This window comes from Thunnus thynnus, chromosome 3, assembly GCF_963924715.1.
Source record: "Thunnus thynnus chromosome 3, fThuThy2.1, whole genome shotgun sequence".
Lineage (NCBI taxonomy): Eukaryota > Metazoa > Chordata > Actinopteri > Scombriformes > Scombridae > Thunnus > Thunnus thynnus.
The window spans coordinates 7,902,464-7,924,298 of record NC_089519.1 but is presented as its reverse complement, the minus strand read 5'-3'; the positions used below and the strand labels follow the sequence as shown (position 1 = coordinate 7,924,298).

Sequence of the window (21,835 nt, the reverse complement as noted above, 5' to 3'; positions counted from 1 at the left end):
AATAAAGTGCCCTAATCCATTGTATACATATAGGTCCAAAGCCGTATTTTCCTTAAGTATGAAATGAATACGGCCATTCGATCCTGTTGAATGCTTTTTCAGCATCAAGCGATAACATTACCGCTGGATGCTGAAGTGAAGCAGCTCTGTACATTATATGAAAGATTCTTCTCATGTTGCTTGAAGCATGCTGGCCTTTTACAAATGCTGCTTAGTCAAAATGGACCAATGAGTGCACCACTCTTTCAAGACGTATTGCAAGTATTTTAGTGAATAACTTGCAGTCATTGTTAAGCAGACTAAGAGGTCTGTAATTTCTCATTTGCATATAATCTTTTATGGCCAGTTTTACCTCTGCATCGGTAATATATTCCTCAAGTTCTTTTTTGTCTGTCTCTTCAACCGAAGATAAACACATATTACTAAAAAAAATTGTGAGCTTCCTTTAAAATCGAATGAATCGCTGATTCATATAATTTCATATAATATGTTTTAACAGTGATTAATTTACTTTGGGTCTTGTATAAGTCTTCATTACAATATTTGATATTAAATGTTTGGATTCTATTTTTCTTAGTCTCATTGCCAGCATTTTGCCTGCCTTCTCACCAGACTCAAAATATTTTCTTCTAAGTTTAAACAATGTGAATGTGGTTTCTTCATGCATTATTTCTTGCAATTGTGCTCTGCAAAGTAACACAGAGTACCTTAATATGTGATTGTCTGGTTCCCTCATATGTCTTTTTTCAAGCTTGTTCAATTCTTCTTTTAGGGAATTTTCCCTCATTCTTCTCCCTCTTTTTAGCAGTTAAGTAACTAATTATCCATCCCCTACATGTAACCTTAAATATTTCCCATACTATCTGTATTGATGATACTGAATTCATATTTACAGTGAAATACTCCTTTACTTTGGCCCTTATTGAGGAGAGCAGAGCAGAGTACATGTAAGTACATGTTAATACAGTTTAAAGTCTACCTTATAATATATGTTAGGAATATTAAATCACACGAAAGAGTACTGGAAATGCTCAAGCAAAATGTATAATATTCTAATGTAAATGTACTTGTAATCTATTTTAGTACATTTATAAAATGGTTGCTTGTTGTTTGTTCACCCTTATACTTTATTGTAAATAAAGGCTTTTTAACTTAATCTTAGAGTTTTTTTTATTCCTGCTCCACGCATGAGTGCCTGAAGTTTTTTTTTTCTTCTATGTGATGACCCTTTTCTTCAAGAGCACCTGCATTTTTCTTTAGTTTTATATGATCAAGACAGTCCTCTAGCACACTACTACCTCTTTTTCACAAGTTTACACTTAAAGTGTACTGAAAATGCTCAAGCAATATGTATAATATTCTAATGTAAATATACTTGTAATCTATTTCAGTACATTTCATGTACATTATAAGTGCAACACAGTAGAGTATATTTAAGCACATTGATAGTATACTTTAAAGACAGCTATATTTTTAGGAGTTTTCAAGTACATTTAAAGTATATTGGAAATGCTCAAGCAGTATGTGTAAATACACTAATGTAGATGTTTTTGTAATCTATTAATGATAGATTTTATGTACACTCAAAGTACAATTTACATTACACTATAAATGTATTTCAGTTGTACTGTAAATCAAAGAACAGAATGAGGAAACATAAAACAAGTAGTACATTTGCAGTATATAAAGTATACTTAAAAAAGTTCCATTTTAGCACCATCAAGTATACTTGATGGCATGGCGGCTCAGTGGTTAGCACTGTTGCCCCACAGCAAGGTCCTGGATTTCAATTTAATCAATGAATCAGTCTCATAAATGTAAGTTCTTGTCCCAAACAGTGACCTCTGTTTACTGCAGCTCAAAGAAACAATCAACCACTTTAAGGGTAAATGAAGACATTTATTAATAGCTAAACGTCTTGAGGATACATGATAAAGCATAAGATAATATACAAAAATAAATAAAAATAAAGTAAAATAAATTAAAAAAAAAAAAATCACTCCACCATCGCTCATGTGTGATCTGACATCTCAGCCACAACAACAGGAGGTAACAGCACAGCAGTTGAGGGGCAGGTTCGCCTGGCTAATGGAAGAAACAGCTGAGTACTCCTGCTGAGTAGAGATCTCTAACTGAGGACAGTGGGGTGTTGTGGAAACTGTCTTAAAACTCTGAACACACATATGAAATAATACACAAAGTCTGCTGGGTTGAAGATTAAAAATGATTATTGTACAATAAGAAGACAGAGCTCACAAAGATTTGCATCAGCTTGTCTTAACGAACAAGAGCAATGAAATGATCTGTGATTGGCCAATGTATATTATTTTTCACTTTCAACCTGTTGGCATAAGGCTTACATGATCATGACATTGAAGATGCCAGTGTTGTTTGTGAATGTAGGTTTTCTTTTATATTGTCAAATGTTTGGACACCATACATTTGAAATTACATACTGAGGTGAGGGTTTATGGAGGTTTCCTATCTTGTGTTTACTGTCTCATCCTCTTCCTCTCACACTTTTATTTGGTGACCTTATATCTTTTTCTTTGGTCCAGCATCCTCTACTTATTCAACTTATTTGTGGCCATGATAAACTCCAAGTAGGCCTGAGGGGTGTACTACGACGTGGGATTAGTGGGTTAGCGAGGTATGTTGAGACTAAAGCCAAGGTTTTCAATATCAAAGGTGGCTCTCTTTTAACCTGGCTAGATCACCATGGTAACTTATGCTGCAAATTTAACCTGGTGCAGAGCAGGTTATATTCCGAGTTTCAGCTTAAATCGGCAATAAAAAGCGCTGCCCTTTCACTAACTACCTGATTTGCGGCCAAGTCCGTTTAACACTGCTGGTACTGCAGCTATTAGAACACCGATTAGAAAATTGATTAGTCTTTTATCACACTTACCATTGATTTGATATGTCATATGGTAAATTTGTAATGGTGCAAGAGGTTAGGGCTACTTGCGGGATGGGATTTTGTTACCATATATAAAACTGTATTTCAAATTAAAAAAAATAACAAAAAACTAATGAAGAAATACTTTGAACGAAAGAAATTAGTCTATTGGTATTCATCACAGATAATATTCAATCTATAATATTAATTTCACTTTGATTTGGCCAAAACCTAAAGTGATTTCCACTTATCCTTCATTATGGGACAGAGTCAGACCTGAATGCACTTCTTGAGTATAATGTTTAAATCTGCAGCATCAGTTTAAAGTTTAAGAGCTCTGGTTGTGGAAGGTACGACTGGTAAAATAAGTATATAAACTAATTACATAATTAATAAATTAATGAATTAGTGTTTTAATTAACAAATTTACATGATCAGCAATTCTGCCAGCATTCATCTCTCACCTTATTTGCAGCATCAGTGTTTCATTTTGCTGTGATAATTTATATTATTCATAGCTCTCTGTTATAATGATCTGTTCCTCCCGACTGAAGTAGGCAGCACGCGATCATTCCAATTTGTGCGGAAAAAGAGTCAATGACACGCAAAATGCCCCCTTTTATGGGGACGTGCACAGAGCCTGAAGCAGAAAACCTGGGTTGGCAAAGAAAGTTCATATCCACTGTTGTGATACCACTTATCTCTGATCGCATGTTTAGAGTTTGTCGAGCCAGCTAACACAAAGAAAGCCTGAGTAAGTTGAACTTGCTTCTTAGTACACTCCCCTCTGGTTTGAGCCCATTCTCTGGCAACCCGCAACTGCTCCTGGGTCAGAGTGCATAATGATGTACTGTGGTACAAAGTAGAAACCCAGGCAGGAGCCTGTGGAAACACACAGAGTAAAGACTCAATCATTTTTTGTTGTTTGTTAGGGTTAGCAGTAGATGGACCCAAAACCAGGACACATCAGGCACAGGAACTGAAGAACTATATTTACACTTGGAAGTGCAGGCAAAGCAAAACTGAACAGAACAGAACAAAAGTGAACAACACAGAGCAAAGGATCCAACAAAACTGAACTGAAACACAGGACTGAAATACTAACTGAACTAACAAGGAGATGAGGTGCAGGTGGGGAGATGAACAGAGAAACTCAAGTGACGGGAATGAGGAGATGAAACAAGAGAACTAGAAAGAAGCTGATTGGCTTGGGAAAACGCTGGGAAAAGAGCAGGACTAACGAGGCTGAATGCAGGGCAGGTGTGGAAGGAAAAGCAGGATGGGGAAAACAAGAAAAAAAATCAGGGGCTGAGGCTTACTGGTGGGACAGGTGTTAATACTAAATTAAAAACCAATCAGGTGTTTAGAGTCAACGGCAAGGCGGCCTACCACCACCCAGCACAGCAGCAGCAGGTGCACACAGAGCAGCAGCGGAGACACAGCAAGCAGCCGAAACAGCAGGAGACACAAGGACCGGAGACAAAACAGCAGCGGCTCCAATCAGCTGGTGGTGATGTCCGTCTACACCACCGGTGGACTCGGCCAGCTAACGAGGGTTCCCTTTAGAGCGTCCAACACAGGCACAGGAAAGTGAGGAGAGAGAGAGAAACCCGCACGGCTACCAGCATTTACCCGAAATAACCGCAGCGAGGCACACTCAGTGCTGCTTTGACAGACCAAAACTCCCGGACCGGAAGTGACGCGATGGGGGAGCGCAAGAGGAAGAGGCAGGTGAAGACTGCCACCTTTATATAAAGCTGAACCAATGACCGCCACCAGGTGGAATCAATTATAAACAGAGCCCTCTATGCTGCTACATAATCATGCACAATCCTCTTCATATATAAATCATCATTCATCAAACTGTCTCAAAATTACATAAATATATCTTCAATCAGTGCACAAGTCACACTGAGCAAACACAGCAAATAAACTTCAGCATTATATTGCCAACCTAGGAACCTTTACTATAACGATTAGAAACATACATTCCTGTTGACATAAACATGAACCAATAAATCTGTCAAGCTTCAATGACGCAAGCAACAGTATCTCAAGTGGTCCTTAAATATAATTTGCAACCTCTCTCATCTGTCCTTCTCCCACTCAGTCCAGTCTTAACAAACAGGGAGAAAAGTCTGAGAGCATGTGGTAGACTGGTGCTGGGACACAGAGTCAGACTGTGACAGAACCATGACAGTTAATTTTTTTCTGTAAACCTACGTGCATGTCTATAAAACCATATAGACATGCATGTTGTTCAGGGTTAAACCCAGACAGCTAGCATAGTGCTAGCTACTATGGTCATCACAATTTAGAAGTGAAATCCTAAATTAACATTAGCTGGTTGGAGATGAAGCAGAAGGTGAACTGCTACAAAAGTGTGTAGAGTCATTGCAGCATGAAGAAGAAAAGTTTCTTAACATTTATGTGTGGTGTGAATATTTGCACTGCAGTTGTTTTTTGTTTTACACATCTTGTGATGCATATGGACACATAGTCAGTGATGTAAGCTGGGGTCTTTTCAACAAGTTTTTAAATATCAGACACCATCGCCCAGGCAATCAAACCAGGTTGATCATCTTGTGTCCAATTAGCATATGTGGTTCATAGGTCTTGATTCACAGTCATCTGCCATCTTGATGCCTTGTTGTAGTATTGGTGATGTTCCTGATGACTCTTCCTGTGCAGTCCTTTGATTTTGAAGGATTTTGAAGGCCCTGCATTGGGGACTAGCTAGCAAAACATCTACATTGCAGGTGTGTCCTTGAGGGTGTCATCAGACATTGAGCAATGATACTGAAGAAGATCTTGCCTTCAACCCTGACAAGTGAGATGGCCCTGAACTGCTCAATGTTGCTTGTATTCTCCTCATTTGCAGAGATTCTCTGAAAATCTCCACTGCTGAGCTACCTTCTTCTCTTTCAAATCACCTTGAGGATCCTCCATCATTGCAAGACCTGGGGTACCTCTTGGAGACCTTGTGTGGCACTTCACGAGGGCCTGAAGATGAGGTTGTTCTAGCAGCTCTGATGACCATCTGGATCTTGTTCAAGGTTGGCTAATTGGTGTTGACCTCAGTGGTGGGTTCTGGTGATGACATCAAAGCCCAACAGATCACATCTCCCAGTTCTTGGTCCCACTTACTATTTTTTTAGGTGCTACCTGGTACTGATCAATCTCCTCTTTGGAGCATGCAAGTGGCCACTTCACTTCTGCCCAAGCAGTTTTTGAACTTGATGGAGTTTGCCATGATTGCAGCTTGCTTCCTGGCTCTCTCTTTGCCCCCTCTTCTGTGCTGCTGTGCGCCACGGAGGATGATGGTCTTCTTCTTCATGATGTTGCATCGATCTGCTAAGACGGCCTTATTCTCCCCCCTTGCTTCCTTGCTACTGCCTCCTTAGAGATTTCAGCTCCTGTCTTATTGTAGATGGCTTATTCTCGTCTCTTACCAATTTTGCCCCAGTTTTGTCACCCACTGCTTCATAATGCCAAACCTCTCAGCAACAATGTTGACAGTGATTGTTGCCATTAAGTGGCACTTCTGATCTGCATCACTACTGACTGTGGCAAGGACTCAAGGATGCAGTACACATCCACATCAAACTGGAGCCATTCTGTCTTCTTGTTAGATGCTGACCACTTGACCCATTGATGTTCAGATGTTTTGCCTTGAGGTGGAATGTACAGTGCATGGCAGTTCTGGCCACTGTGTAAGCCTATGTCCTGCACAATTCGCTCACCCCTCAAAGCTTGTGGGTTTTGCAGACCTTGCCACAAACTGCACATTGTTATATTCTAATGATAATAATAATAATTTTTATTATATGGTATTTATACAGCACTTTCCAACAACTCTGATGCAGGAGAAATTCCTGCAGAGATGGAAGCCAAAGACCCTGCAGACAGGGGCCTCCAACAGATATTCACAGCCAAAGGTGTTTTGGTACCAGGTGCACTTATGAACCATCTCATGCTTAAACATTGTGTTTGTTGTGGCCAATGCCTGACTAGCACAGAAGTCCAATAAAAAAGCACCATTTGGGTTCAGATCAAGCCATTCCTCCCAATCACCCCCCTCCAGGTTTCTTCACAACCTTCTTCACAATCCACATGAGCATTGTAGTCCCCCAGCAGAACTATTGAGTCACCAGGCAGGACCTCACTGAGAAACATCAAGTACGTTTGGTGCATTCGCACAAACAACAGTCAGAGCATTCCTCCCAGAATGACATGTCAAGGAGGTGACCCTCTCACTCCATGGGGAGAACTCCAATATAGTAGCACTCAGCTAGGGGCTCTCAGCTTGGGTAATTCTGAAAAAGAACAGTCTAGCCTCTCTCCGGTAGTTTGGCTCTGGAGAGTTTTTTTTTTTTGTTTTTGGCTGCAGGGTTGACATTTGTTGACAAAGAGCCAAGATGTCTTTTTAAAATTGTGGGGGACTTTGAAAGGACAGAAAGAATTATTTTTGATTTAGCTGGGGAACATTGTGGGACATCAAACATGTTATTTCTGACAGAACAGATAATGAATAATGAAAGTTGTCTCCTTCACTGGTGTATGGGACATAAATGGCGTCCTATATAGAAATGGTGACACAATGGTACTGAATATGTACTGTATGTGCTGCCTGTATGTTAGTCCATCTGATTATTGTTACTATAATTGAGACTGGGTTATTGGTTTCCATATTGAAAATGTTTTCACTTACTCTTCTGCAGGGAGGTCAGGTCAGCAGGAACTGGCAGGGACTAAGTATTCATTATCTTACAGTATCTTGAACCCAAGTCCTCCACCTGAAGGAAAATTTTCTAACTGCTTGACCAAGTGCTGCTGCTTTTAATAGCACACCCTCTCAAGCTGATTTAATCACTCAACTGACTGAATTTAACCATCTTCTGTCTTTCAGACCAACCACACACATGCCATCTACTCCAACAGTTTATTCATCAAAAGAAAGAACAACAGCAGAGTTAGCGAAGGAGAGTTCCCATACTGGGTCTCACACCCCAGGCTCCCAGACCATGGACATCTGCGCTAACAACTCAGCCAAACGGTCAACCTGCTAGCCAAGGGCCATCACGTCAAATCAAGTCATCTGTGGTCATTATCCTCTAGAGGACACAGGACTGCACCATGAGTCTTCCCTTCTTCTGTGCCTATCTCCCGGCCTATTATTTATTATTTTCTTATTTAAGAATGGATGCCTGCTGGGGGAAATGCCTTTCTTTCATAAGTTTTCTTGACAGATTGGCAGGTGGCATTTTAGGCTCGGGTACCAAAGCCAGAATTTCCATGTTTCTGTTTCGCAACTCCAACTTCATAAAGACTTATCCAGCAGGTCGGGGCATCCTGTCAGTGGGCTCACCATTGTACGTGGGCGTCTCTGTAGACGAGAGAGATCCAAGCTTTGCAGCTGTTCTGAAGGACTGCTACGCCACTCATTCATCAAACCCAGATGATTCTGTGCGATACTCTCTCATCCAGAACAAGTATGTGTCCCACAGCAGATGCTTTGTGGAGTATAGTGGAAATGGGGAAAAAGTGAAATGTACAGCAATGTGAAACAGAACTGATGATTTCATCCTCTCTGCCAGGTGTCCCACTGACCGCAGACAGGTGTCAGTGGTTGAGAGCCCATAACAGATTTTCCACATTATAGAGTAAACTGTCACCTTTTTTTTAAAATAAAACCTTGATGGTTGAATATGCAGTAGTTAAAAAAATAAGTGAAACCAAATTACAACCATGATACATGACTTTGGTCCAGACTGAAATTTCTCAACAACTGCTGGATGAATTGCCATTAAATCTGGTACAGATATCCACAGTGTCGATGGGATGGAGATTATTAACTTTGGTGACTGCGTGACTTTTCATCTAGAAGCACCATGAGGTTGACACTTGTGGCTCAGACTGAAATGTCCTGACAAGTTTTGGATGGATCACCATGCAATTTGGTGCAGACATTTCATTTTCCTTGTGAACTTTAGAGATCCCTTAACTTATCATCTGGCGCCATCATCAGGTGAACATTTCAATCTGTCCAGTATTTTGGTTTATCTGTCTGATATGAAAGTTTCTTTACACAGTATTTAGCATTACAGCCTCACAGTAGGGGTGGGCAGACCGATACCTTAAAAAGTTGGATCCATCTGACATTAGATCATGTTGTTGGCACATGAACACTCGTCTTAGTGAATACACTCTCTGCTGCTCTGCTGCTGTTGTGTAGTACTAACAAAAGTATCAATATTGGAATCAGTGATTATGGTCCTGGCACTACTTGGTGTTGGATTACACCCAAATTTTGTGGTATACATCATCCACCCCTACCTCACAGAGCTGCCAGCATGGCTGTAGATTCTTAATCTTACTATATTTTCTTCTCCATCTCTTTTGTTTCAATCTTTCCACTTTTCTTCTTCCTGTAAAACACTTTGAAGAGTACCATATATATAATGTTTGTTTTAGGGTTGGGCAGATAAATCCCAAAATTATTGATAGTATCAATATTGAGTCCTGTTTTGAGCATTGATAGTAACTTTGAAAGAATCAATCAGTCAACCAAGTAAATGGACCCATCTTTTACTTGGGTTTCACTTTCTCAGTGCTACACTCTCTGCTGCTGTTGTGTGTATGCATGCAATCTCGTTAGTTCAGACAATCACATGATAAACATTTTATTTACCATTAAAACCTGTTTCACATGTGATCAAGTAATCAATAGATAATGCTGCTGATCCCAGAACTGTTTTACATTATTTATTCATCTATTCACTTTTGGGCTGATTGGGGGTCGATGAGAGGGATGAAGGGGGTCGATGGCATGGGGGTGACCAGAGACCAAATGGAATCATAATGAGGCTGGAGCATCTAGGAACCGAGGGGTCGAGACTCAGGGTGGGGGGCATGTCTCGATAAGCTTTCTGCTTCGTCATCCCCCTGTGGTTCCTAAAATAGAACAAAAAGAATTACTTATGGAGAAGTACTAACCCTAACACGCATGTCTTTGATGGTGGGAGGAAACTGAGCACCCAGTGGAAACCCACACAAACATGGGGAGAACATGCAAACTCCACACAGAAAGGATCTGAGATGGCCAGTGTTCGAACCCAGGACCTTCTTGCTGTGAGGCATAAGTGCTAACCACTGAGCCACTGTGACGCCTGTTGAGAGGAGAGAGAGGAGAAAAAAGGGTTTGGGGGATAGGGTCGTGAGAACTGAGATGAACGAGAGAGAAAGCGGTTAGACATGCCTATATAGGTATGCACAGGTGATTGAATTAGTTAGGTGTAGGCGTTGTGTGTGAGTTGCATGAACCTATACACTAACTATACACTAATATTTGAAAGCACTGACACATTACAAATTTAACAAATAAACAGAAAGAAAGAGGGAATTTTTTGAACATGTTAATGCATTATTTATTTAACATCAGCAGTACAAAGTGTTGTCATAACAACACTGCCATACTCCATATAACAGGTCGTAACTCTCAGAAAAATTCCTGTTGTTACTCTGAAAACATCTGCCAGCTCCATAGGCTACATAAACAAACAATAGTATTATGATTTTACTCCTTTTTCTCCTCCTTTACTTAAAATGACAACTTCTCAAAATACACCTGAAAATGTTTGAGCTGATGTCCGATCCAAGATATGCAAGTGGACATCACCATAGACATGTATGTAATACCCAAGGAACAACTTTAGCGACAAAGACTTCAGAACAGATGGCCATTTGTGGGCATATGTGAACAATCTGATGTCACAAACACAAACATTTAACAGTCTTGAACACAAATAACCAACAGCCTTTTCTGAGTGTCAGGCCAAGAGCTGTTTAGGCCAGTAACTTGTTTATGAGGCTCATGAACCTGGAAGTTGGGTTTGGCTGCAGTGTGTCCAGTCCCACAAACGGTCTTTGAAAGACTTCAAAGGTTTTGGCCAGTTTTGTAGGATACTCCAGGTTTTGGGTGTTTGTCAGGCCAAGAGGAAGGCAGCACGCTCTGGCCACGTTGTCCACATCAGTAAGCACTGGGATGCCCTCGATGATAATGCCCACTGCATCTGGCTCATGGCAAACATAAATCTTCATGCTGTGAATTTTAAGGTCCTGTTGCATGTTGACCTCTGCTGTTCCCTATAAAACATACAGACAAATCACAATAATGAAGACAAACAGTCTCATTTGTTGATGAAAGATACAAATAAATTGGATTTTATGTTATCTATTTCAGATAATGCTTCAATTTGGAACAAAACACATCACACCTGTAGAGCCCAGTGTAAAAATTTAAATAATTCCATAAGAATTCTTAATTTGAGATTTTGTCCAGATCTTGTGATTTTTAAAAAGCCTTGCAGCTACTGCACATGAAGTGCGCAAGTACATCTATTCAAGGGCTATATAAACATTTTAATTGTTTATGTGGTGTGGTTAGATGGTGTTACATGCTGTGTGCAGTTTCAGCATTGTCTCTAGTCTACTTTAAAAAATGGTGAATGTACTACTTTGATTTTCTTTTAGCCTGCTACCACCAATTATTACACAAACAAATAGCATACAGCAGTGCTCAGAGAGCAAGAGATTGCAAGGAAGGAATTCCACAACTACAATTAGGCTAGACTTAGAAATTAAAAGGAGTATTTAAATCTTTTGGAATTGTACTTGTTCATTTTATAGCAAGAGTTAAATGAGGAGATCAATATCAATTTTGTGGTATCTTTTATTATGACATGATTTATGGAAGATGCCAAAAATGCCCAAATTAAAACATATCCACTTCCTGTCTTCTCCAGCTGTATGTTTTGGCCATCATGTAATTTATGCTCTTGACACCATCCTTTTTCTTTCTGGCTTCAATAAGGTCAAGTCTTACACCCTCAAGAGTGTTGTCTGTCTCACCAGTTGGGTGTGGGGGGAGAAAATTTACTTCTGCCTTCCTTGGTTTCTTGACATTTTTTGCAGCTTTTCTGTCACCCTCTTTCTTGTGTTTCAGTGAATTTATCAGGAGTTCAGGGCTTCCCATTGCTTCACATTTGTCCGGTAGTTTCCACATTTGTATGTCAGGCTTTGCTGCCACCTGTAACATCCATTAAAAGAGCCAGGTTCCTTCAAGCAGGGATGCTTTCCGATTAGTGCTTGTGATGTCAGTGGTGTACCATCTCTTAAGTAAATCTCATTGCCTTGTCTCAAAGCCAGCTCAGTGTTGTGGGAGAAAGTTGGAATGCAAAACACAGTAGGCCATGGATCCTGCCTTTCTGAGGGAGGAGGACTCAGAATCAAAGTGTCTTGTGAATCCACAGAGTGGAAATCACATACCGAGCACCCATCAGAGGTATCAGGGTTGCTCTCCTGTGGGACAATGGTTAGTGTGATGGTTTGTGGTACATTCACTACTTTGAGGGTGTCTTTATATTTCAGGTCATTTGTAGAGGTTAGGGTGAAGAAGTCATCAAAGTCCTTGTCTTTGTACTGAAGACTTATGTCTGTGGTGATGGAATAAGCATCTTTGATAGCTTTAACCAACTCATTCACCGTTGAGAGTAAGTTTCTTGAATTCATGATCCATGAGGATTCGGAGTCTCGCGGCTTGTTCCATGTCTGCAGGAAAAGAGGAGATAAAGAAGAATCAGATGATACCGTTGTACTCAGCACTGGAGGCAGATAGTGTTCACCATACCAGGAAATCTGTGTTTTCACAATGAAATGTACACTTTCTTCAAGAAAGGCAATCTGCACAATCTCTGCAAAATCAAGAAGACCAGCAGTACAACCATAGGCCACAACCATACCTTTAGAGTATCTGGTTCCCTGGAAGGTGACAATGTTAGCTAGCTGTACATTGTCAAGGATATAGACACCTGATTGACTCCTGAACATTTGCATGCAGAACATCTAATGGCACTGATGTTACTCTTACAACACTCACACCCACATCTGTTGTGGAATGCAGGTGGTGGGCAATCATAAGCTGATGCTTTGTAGCCAGGGATAGAATTATGTTCTTAAAAGCCTCACAATCTGTTTAAAGTAGCTGTGTTCGGCTCAGCTACCACTGGTCCAAAAACTTTTAAACAGGATTAAACAGGATAGTGTTCTAAGAACTGGTGCTTTGGGATTAATTTTTCAGTAGGAAATACTTCCAAGAATCTGCATGCTCCTTTTTGGTACAAGCAGGAAAAGCACATAACCTCAAGACAAAATCTGCATATGAATGGTCCAGAAAAATTTTCCACAAGTCCGCTGATTGAGTGTGCCCCAAGATTATCAGCAACTACACTCAACACAGTGCCTTTCACATTTTGCCCAACACTGGAAATGTAGATGCTGTCACGCTCCAAGATAGCAACGTATTTTAATAGAGGGTCAAACGCTTCAGCATAACCAAATCTTTTGATATCAACTTCTTTGATTAAAACACCAGGTATACTGAGTTAAGAGTAGATGGAGATGAAGAAGAGATGTTGCCCAACACCCAGTATACAGCTGTAATTTTATGCTTTTTTCTTGATGTTCCCAGTGGGTTACAAACCTCAAAGTCATCTACGTACAGTATGATTTTTATCCTTAGTTCTTCAGAATAAAAGGAATTCTCTTTATAAAATGTACCATCATGATATGATCCATATTTAGTAGATGATGACTGGTCCTGCTCTCTACTCAGGGCCTTTCCTCTAAGATGTTCATTTTTCAAAATTTGAAGCAAGGATTGAACAATCGAGACATACTGGAAACTTCTTCTCTGATTTGGTTCAAAGATGTATTCAACTGGTTCAACAACTTCAAATGTTTCTTTAAAATACTGTCTTGTTCTTCTGTCCCCCCTCCCCCTTTCTCTCTCTCTTTCTCTCTCTCAACCCAACCGGTCAAAGCAGATGGCCGCCCACCAAGAGCCGGGTTCTGCTTGAGGTTTCTACCCGTTAAAGGGGAGTTTTTCCTTACCGCTGTTGCCAAGTGCTTGCTCATGGGGGAATTGTTGGGTCTCTGTAAATTAAAGAGTACGGTCTTGACCTGCTCTATGTGAAAAGTGCCTTGAGATGACTTTTGTTGTGATATGGCGCTATATAAATAAAAATTGATTGATTGATTGATTGATTCTTAATTATGAGGAAAGAGGACCACCAGCACTTAATGCTGTACTTAGGGGATTCTTCCACTAGAGAATTAACAAACTCGTCATCAATACTGTGGTCATTGCTCTTTAAATGTGAAACAATGATATCTTTGTTGGCAGTTTTGGGTGCAGAACTTGATATGAAGTGAAGCTCCTCTACCAATTCATCAATGCACCGAAGTGAGACATCATGAAATTTCAATAAGAGGGATGCTATATGCTCTATAAACACTAGTTTCATGTTCTTCAGACTGCGCATCTGAGCTTGTTACTGCATAATTAGCATCATTGCGATCATTCTCGTGTTCAGAGACTTCAACATCAGGTTCTTCGAGTGTTTCTCTACACTGCTCTTGAGAGAAAATACCTGGTTTGAAATCATGTTAAGTATAAGGAGTATGTTTCCTGTGTTTGTGTGTCACAAAAGTCCCATATACATTTGTTTGGTGATCACACCCTGCAAAGACACACCTTATAGTCTCATTATTTTTCAGATGATGACCTTTGTGTTCAAAATAATCCTTTTCAGTAGGGAATACAGATCCTTGACATAATTGGCAGGTGAATGAAAGAATTACTTCTGGTAGAGACTGAACTTCCACATGATATCTCGACAAATGAGAGCAGAGGGCAGTCCAGCTTTTAAAAGAGCATGGGCAGCCTACATGTATACAGGGTAAGGCATGACTGTGTCCAAAAGTTCCAGTATGCAGTCAATAATGCTTTAAAATATCACTTTTTGTAGGGACAACATTGGTACATAATTTACAAGGCCATCGCATGTGTAATTGAAGAAATAGAAAAGAGTATGGTTACCTCCAGCCTGTTTGATACATGCCTTATGACAGCCGTTAAGATTAGAATTTATATAGAGAAGATTTGATGGTCTTCTGAAGAAGAAATTAAAATGACAAAATAGTTCAGTGATGTTAATGGTATGAGTCAAGAACATCTGTAATTTCAACTTAACTTTTTGTCACTTGAACACATAATTTAAAATGTTATTAAGAAAGTATTACACGTTATGTTAGTATTAGAGTATTAGGTTAGATAAAGTCACACAGAAAAATACACACAACAAATGATTTAATTATTCATTTAATTTTGCAATATACACCTTATACACTGGAATGTGAAAGAACATGAATGTGAAAGTGAGAAGTATAAGAAAAGTGTTGAAAATACTTTGTAGCATACTTTCAGTAATAGGCACACACGTGCATACAGACTCTTATCTGCATAATATGTTGTAAAAATCATATTAGCACACTTTTCTTATAATGGAGCAAAGCACTGAGTCAACTATTAACCTTGGATGATAAAATGTGAGAAGGAAGTGAGTTCTGAAATATAATATGACAGAATTCACAGGGAGCGGCACAATGACTCCGGTAAACAATGATAAGAAGAGACATAAATATTATAAAAACACAATAAATGTATCATATACTGCACATGAGGGGAAAAGGAAAGGTTTATGTGTTGTTTGTTTGTTCCCTGCAGTACGGCTGTAACCAAGTTGCTCCTATAGTTTCAAAGAAACCTGTTTTAATCATGAAAACAATTTTTTTCAAAGCCAGACTGTTAATACATAATGCAGAAACATAAGATTGTGTCCAAAATGCACATCCTATACAGTAATACATGATATCAATGACATCAAGGGGATCATCAATCACATGGTTGATCATTTTTGAAATTGTTTATAATTGCATGTACGTACTTCTTCCTTGGATTTGGACAAAATAATCTTAATTCACGGTCCACCTACAATTTCTGGAAATGGATGCCAGTTACATTTACTCAGTTAAAGCTATAATACGTAACTATTCTGCATTAAAATGTCTTAAAATGACAAGACTTATGTTATATATTTTATTGAGTTGTGTACTTTGTGGTGGAAATCTGAAAAATAAAAAGCTGACAAAGACCAAGTTGTCTTTTTGTCTTTTAATGAAAAACCTAGCAAGGGATCAGTATACGGTCACAACAGAGTGTAATTGCAGACTGATAATCAAATACAAAGTGTACATACTTTTTATAGACTTGGAGTGTGGGAAACAGTATCAGGATGTGAGTGGGGTGCAGTGCCGGATGTCATCAAAACTGTCAGACTGCCTAAAAAGAACTGTAGCATGTCCGAGATGAAGCTACTCCCTACTTTGATCCAGACAGTGACGAAAAACAATAATGAGCATACGACCTGATGGTTACATGTTCAAGGTTATTTGTGAGTTTATCCAAAATGCAAAGTCTAAAATGTGGTGCAGAGAATACAAAGTGTGTTTTTTTCCATTACAACTTACATTATCCCAAATGTTCCCAACAATTTTTAAACCCAAAGAAATCTGTAATTTTAATCAAGGTTACTGTCCATTTCATTTGGTCACCTGTCGATAGTGTCATATCCCCTGTACCAAAGAGTATACACGTTCCATGATAGGGTCAATAATGCTTTAAAATATCACTTTTTGTAGGGACAACATTGGTACATAATATGCACGACCATCCCATGTGTAATTGAAGAAATAGATAAGAGTACGGTTACCTCCAGCCTGTTTGATACATGCCTTATGACAGCCGTTAAGATTAGAACTTATACAGAAATATGTAGTGCAAAAACCTCTGATACATCTACTCAAGTCTGACACACTTAAGGGCTGACTATCTGTGTATCCAAATGACACACCAAGGTAGGTGGGGAGGTGTCTTCAGATCAGACAAGATTTGATGGTCTTCTGAAGAGGAAATTAAAATGACAAAATAGTTACATGACGAAAATATCAGGAACCGTCATGTTAATGGTATGAGTCAAGAACATCTGTAATTTCAACTTAACTTTTTGTCACTTGAACACATAATTTAAAATGTTATTAAGAAAGTATTACACGTTATGTTAGTATTAGAGTATTAGGTTAGATAAAGTCACACAGAAAAATAGACAGAATAAATGATTTAATTATTCATTTTTATTTTGCAATATACACCTTATACACTGGAATGTGAAAGAACATGAATGTGAAAGTGAGAAGTATAAGAAAAGTGTTGAAAATGCTTTGTAGCATACTTTCAGTAATAGGCACACAAGCATCTCTTGTAATGGAACAAAGCACTGAGTCAACTATTAACCTTGGATGATAAAACGTGAGAAGGAAGTGAGTTCTGAAATATTATAATATGACAGAATTCACAGGGAGGGGCACAATGACTCCGGTAAATAATGATAAGAAGAGACATAAATATTATAAAAACACAATAAATGTATCATATACTGCACATGAGGGGAAAAGGAAAGGTTTATGTGTTGTTTGTTTGTTCCCTGCAGTACGGCTGTAACCAAGTTGCTCCTATAGTTTCAAAGAAACCTGTTTTAATCATAAAAACAATTTTTTTCAAAGCCAGACTGTTAATACATAATGCAGAAACATAAGATTGTGTCCAAAATGCACATCCTATACAGTAATACATGATATCAATGACATCAAGGGGATCATCAATCACATGGTTGATCATTTTTGAAATTGTTTATAATTGCATGTACGTACTTCTTCCTTGGACTTGGACAAAATAATCTTAATTCACGGTCCACCTACAATTTAACATAAGATTGTGTCCAAAATGCACATCATAATTTTAATCAAATTACTGTCCAATTAATTTGGTCACCTGTCGATAGTGTCATACCCCCTCTACCAAAGAGTATACATGCACAAGATGATAATCATCTTGTGTGCATGTGTAGACGTTGCAGTTGTCCACCACAATGGCATCTCCTGAAGAGTATAGGCTTACAAGATAATATGTTGGTGTTTTGGTTGCATAATTTCAATGACCAGTTACGTTTGAATATCCAATCACGCCAATCACAACACATCATTAGGTAGAGACAAACATGTTTTGCCACTGTTAGCTAGCTAGCTTTATCTGTGGATCCTGCTTCAGAAGACATGGCTCTATCCACTGTGTTGGACAATGAACTGATGGAACTATCAGCAGACAGCAGCCTGAAGCTTCAGCTCACACGAGTTGACTTTACTTCATTCTGGATACTGGCTGCCAGGCAATATCCCTCTCTGTCAAAAAGGGCAATCATATCTCTGTTGCTGTTCATCACAACCTATTTATGTGAGTCAGGGGTTTCCATTGCCACTGACTGTCACAAAATCAAAGGCAAGGAAGAAATTAAAAGCAACTTGGAATGCTACTCTGCATGTCAGCCTCTCACTCATCCCACCACGACTTGATCTCATTATTTCCCAGAAGCAAGCCCAAGTGTCTCACTGAGGGTAGGCAGAATATTTATTTTGGTCATAACAGCTGACAGTGGCATAACATATATTTACAGCCCAGTTTTTTGTCATGTTGTGTTTTTTTGTCATTTATATGGGAAGGTGGTCCTTGAAAGTTTTTTAACAATCAGAAGTGGGCCTTAAAGGTGCAGTGTGTAGAATTTAGTGGCATCTAACGGAACGGAAATGGAATATAATATTCATAACCTGAATATAAGAATCGTCATGTTTTCCAAGGTGTGTGCATCCTCCTGTTTCTGCCCATCTGTTGTAAACTCTTGTGGTTTGAAAGGTGTACAATACATGTATGTGTTATTATTGGCTTGGACACCGCTTATTGACACTTGTGGCTATATTTTTTATATCATTTTTGATTAATAAGTAACTGTGTTGATATGATATGAGTCATTGCTGTCAGTCACCCATTTAAGTGCTTCACCAATGAGTGGTAGGTGTGGTCCTTTGAGCACTAACACAGGCCTATAAATTCTCACAGTCTCACTCACTGGGAGATTTACACTTTCAACTTTTTCCTGGATTCCCACACAGTCTCTCCAAGGTATGTTCAAACACTGGCAAAGTAATGAATTTTATGCACAGCAGCAGTTTGGAAATATAGATTTAAGATTGTCCATTTGTGTTGAATTTGCCATTTCACTAAGTTGGCATATTGTGCAGTTTTCTGGGGTTTATCAAGACATCTTTGTTGTCTTTTTTAACAGGTTTGTGTCCTAGATGTTGTCCATAATGGGGGTGCCTGGGGGTTTATTGTTGATTCTAATTTTGCAGATTACAGGAAGCACTTCAGGTAAACCATCTGACATCTTGGGTTACACATTATGACACATATTTACTATGTAATTGCTCTTTTCCTTTTGATTTTTTAAATAGATTTGATACATTTTACCCCCTTTTGCGTCACAAATGAATGAACTTCTATTGAAAGACTTTAATCAATTGATGCATTGAATTTGCCTCCTCACACATAAATCATAACTGCCAACATAATAATAATAATAATAATAATAATAATAATAATAATAATAATAATAATAATAATAATAATAATAATAATAATAAACATGTTAATTTTAAAATTTCTCAGTAATTCCCTCATATTTCCACTTCAAAGTTAGATAACATTTGACACTATCAATGTCACATATTCTTAACTGCCTATCTTAGGGATTTTTTTGAAGCAATATTATTCTTACACTGACATCGATATCAACATGTTTTTTTTATATTCCAATGTTTTTTATGATGGCCCTATGACATCAAATGGAAAATTCTGGATGACTTGAACATAATTTCACATGTTATAATATATATATTATAACATATATATTAATATTGATTTTTCTATATATTATTTTGAAAACTTATTTCATCAACATCTTTATACTGATAGAAGATATTCAATTTGCTCAATGAAGACACCACTGTCCACTTGTTCTTATATTAACCATTTATGAACAAAATGTTTTTCATCATTAACAGAGCTTAACAGAACAGAAGATGCAGTTGCTTCAACCACAAATGATCCAAGACCACAAAACTCCACCATCGCTCAGGTGACATCTGACATCACGGCCACAACAACAGTAGTTAACAGCCTAGCAGTTGGGAATAAAAGGTCATTTGTGCAAATTGTTGAGGGGCAGGTCCGCCTGGCTGATGGAAACAGCTCCTGCTCTGGTAGAGTAGAGATCTTCTACCGAGGACAGTGGGGCACAGTGTGTGATGATGCCTGGGACCTGACTGATGCTCAGGTGGTGTGCAGACAGTTGGGCTGTGGCAGGGTCCTGTCAGCACCACAAAGAGCACGCTTTGGACAGGGCAGAGGGCCTATTTGGTTGGATAATGTCATATGCACAGGCAGCGAATCAGAGCTCAGCGAGTGCAGACACCAAGGGATTGGAACTCACAACTGTAGACACCGTGAGGATGCTGGTGTGGTCTGTGAAGGTAAACACAAACTTGAGCAGCTAAAGTCAATGAAATCTCGCTGTGTAACATCCTGTCTGTGGTATTATATTTAGGATTTTAGTCACCATCTGTTACAGAAATATGATATGTGTGATTTACACTTCACTTTTATTTTATTTATTCTATTTTTGGTTTCTCACAGATATCATTGTTTGAAGTCCATAGTTCAACACTATTATGTTGTATGCTTTTCTGTTAGCTCGTTCAACAGTGAGGCTGGTCAACTCTGACAACCGCTGCTCTGGCAGAGTGGAGGTCTACCATGAAGGACAGTGGGGGACAGTGTGTGATGATGCCTGGGACCTGAACGACGCCAATGTGGTGTGCAGACAGCTGGGCTGTGGCGAGGCTCTTTCAGCTCTACAAAGTGCAACTTTTGGACAGGGCAGTGGACCCATCTGGTTGGATGATGTCAGCTGTTCAGGAAATGAACCATCGATAACAGACTGCAGACATCAAGGATTTGGGGTCCACAACTGCGGTCATGGTGAACATACTGGTGTGGTCTGTGAAGGTAAACACAAATTTGAGCATCTAAAGTTAATGAAATCTCAGTGTGTAACAGCCTGTCTATGGTGTTATATTTAGGATTTTAGTCACCATCTGTTACAGAAATATGAAGTATGTGATTTACACAACACTTTTATTTTATTTATTCTACTTTTAGTCTCTCAAAGATGTTGTTGTTTTCATGAAGTCCATCTTTCAACAATATTATGTTGTATGCTTTTCTGTTAGCTGGTTCAGTGAGGCTGGTCAACTCTGACAACCGCTGCTCCGGCAGAGTGGAGGTCTTACATAATGGACAGTGGGGGACAGTTTGTGATGATTTCTGGGACCTGAATGACGCCAATGTGGTGTGCAGACAGCTGGGCTGTGGCAGGGCTCGTTCAGCACTACATAATGCAGCTTTTGGACAGGGCAGAGGAGCCATCTGGTTGGATGATGTCAGCTGTTCAGGAAATGAACCATGGATAACAGACTGCAGACATCGAGGATTTGGGGTCCACTACTGCAGTCACAGTGAAGATGCTGCTGTGGTCTGTGAACCCAATTGAAAAAATAATTAACTTAAGTGTATTTAAAATGCACTGAAATATTGCAAAGTATGTTTCAAATACATTTATATAAATGTGCACTCATTTTAAATAGATTGAAAGTATATTAATTTTATGCTATCATGAAATACTCAATAGTATATTTTCACCACACTTAATTAAAAATTGAAATATAGTGTACTTTTATACTATCATGAAATATTCAAAAGTATAATGACTGCATCATGTGACCTACATCTGGATGTCTCTGCCACCTTCCACCTTTAAATTTGAAAAACTGCCACCGTACCAATACAAAAATACCACATTGTGGGAAAATAGTGTGCATTTGGATGCTGCAAGTATTGTTTATTTTGTTTACTCTAATTTCCAAAGAAAGAAAAAATACTTGTTTATGTTAAGCAATAGTTCTTTCATTTGTAAACTTTGAATGTTTATTTGTAACTGCATTTTACACAATAAAACTGATGTCACAGTA

At 38.8% G+C, this 21,835-nt stretch overlaps 1 protein-coding gene across 1 annotated transcript; it reads left to right on the top strand.

The window, feature by feature from the left end:
- The first annotated feature begins 18,752 nt into the window (after window positions 1–18,752).
- LOC137177450 (deleted in malignant brain tumors 1 protein-like) lies at window positions 18,753–21,835 on the top strand. Its single transcript, XM_067583792.1, has 5 exons — window positions 18,753–18,869; window positions 19,033–19,118; window positions 19,811–20,278; window positions 20,499–20,813; window positions 21,038–21,835. The coding sequence occupies exons 2-5, from the start codon at window positions 19,046–19,048 to the stop codon at window positions 21,355–21,357; spliced, it is 1,176 nt and encodes a 391-aa protein (XP_067439893.1). The 5' UTR covers window positions 18,753–18,869; window positions 19,033–19,045; the 3' UTR covers window positions 21,358–21,835.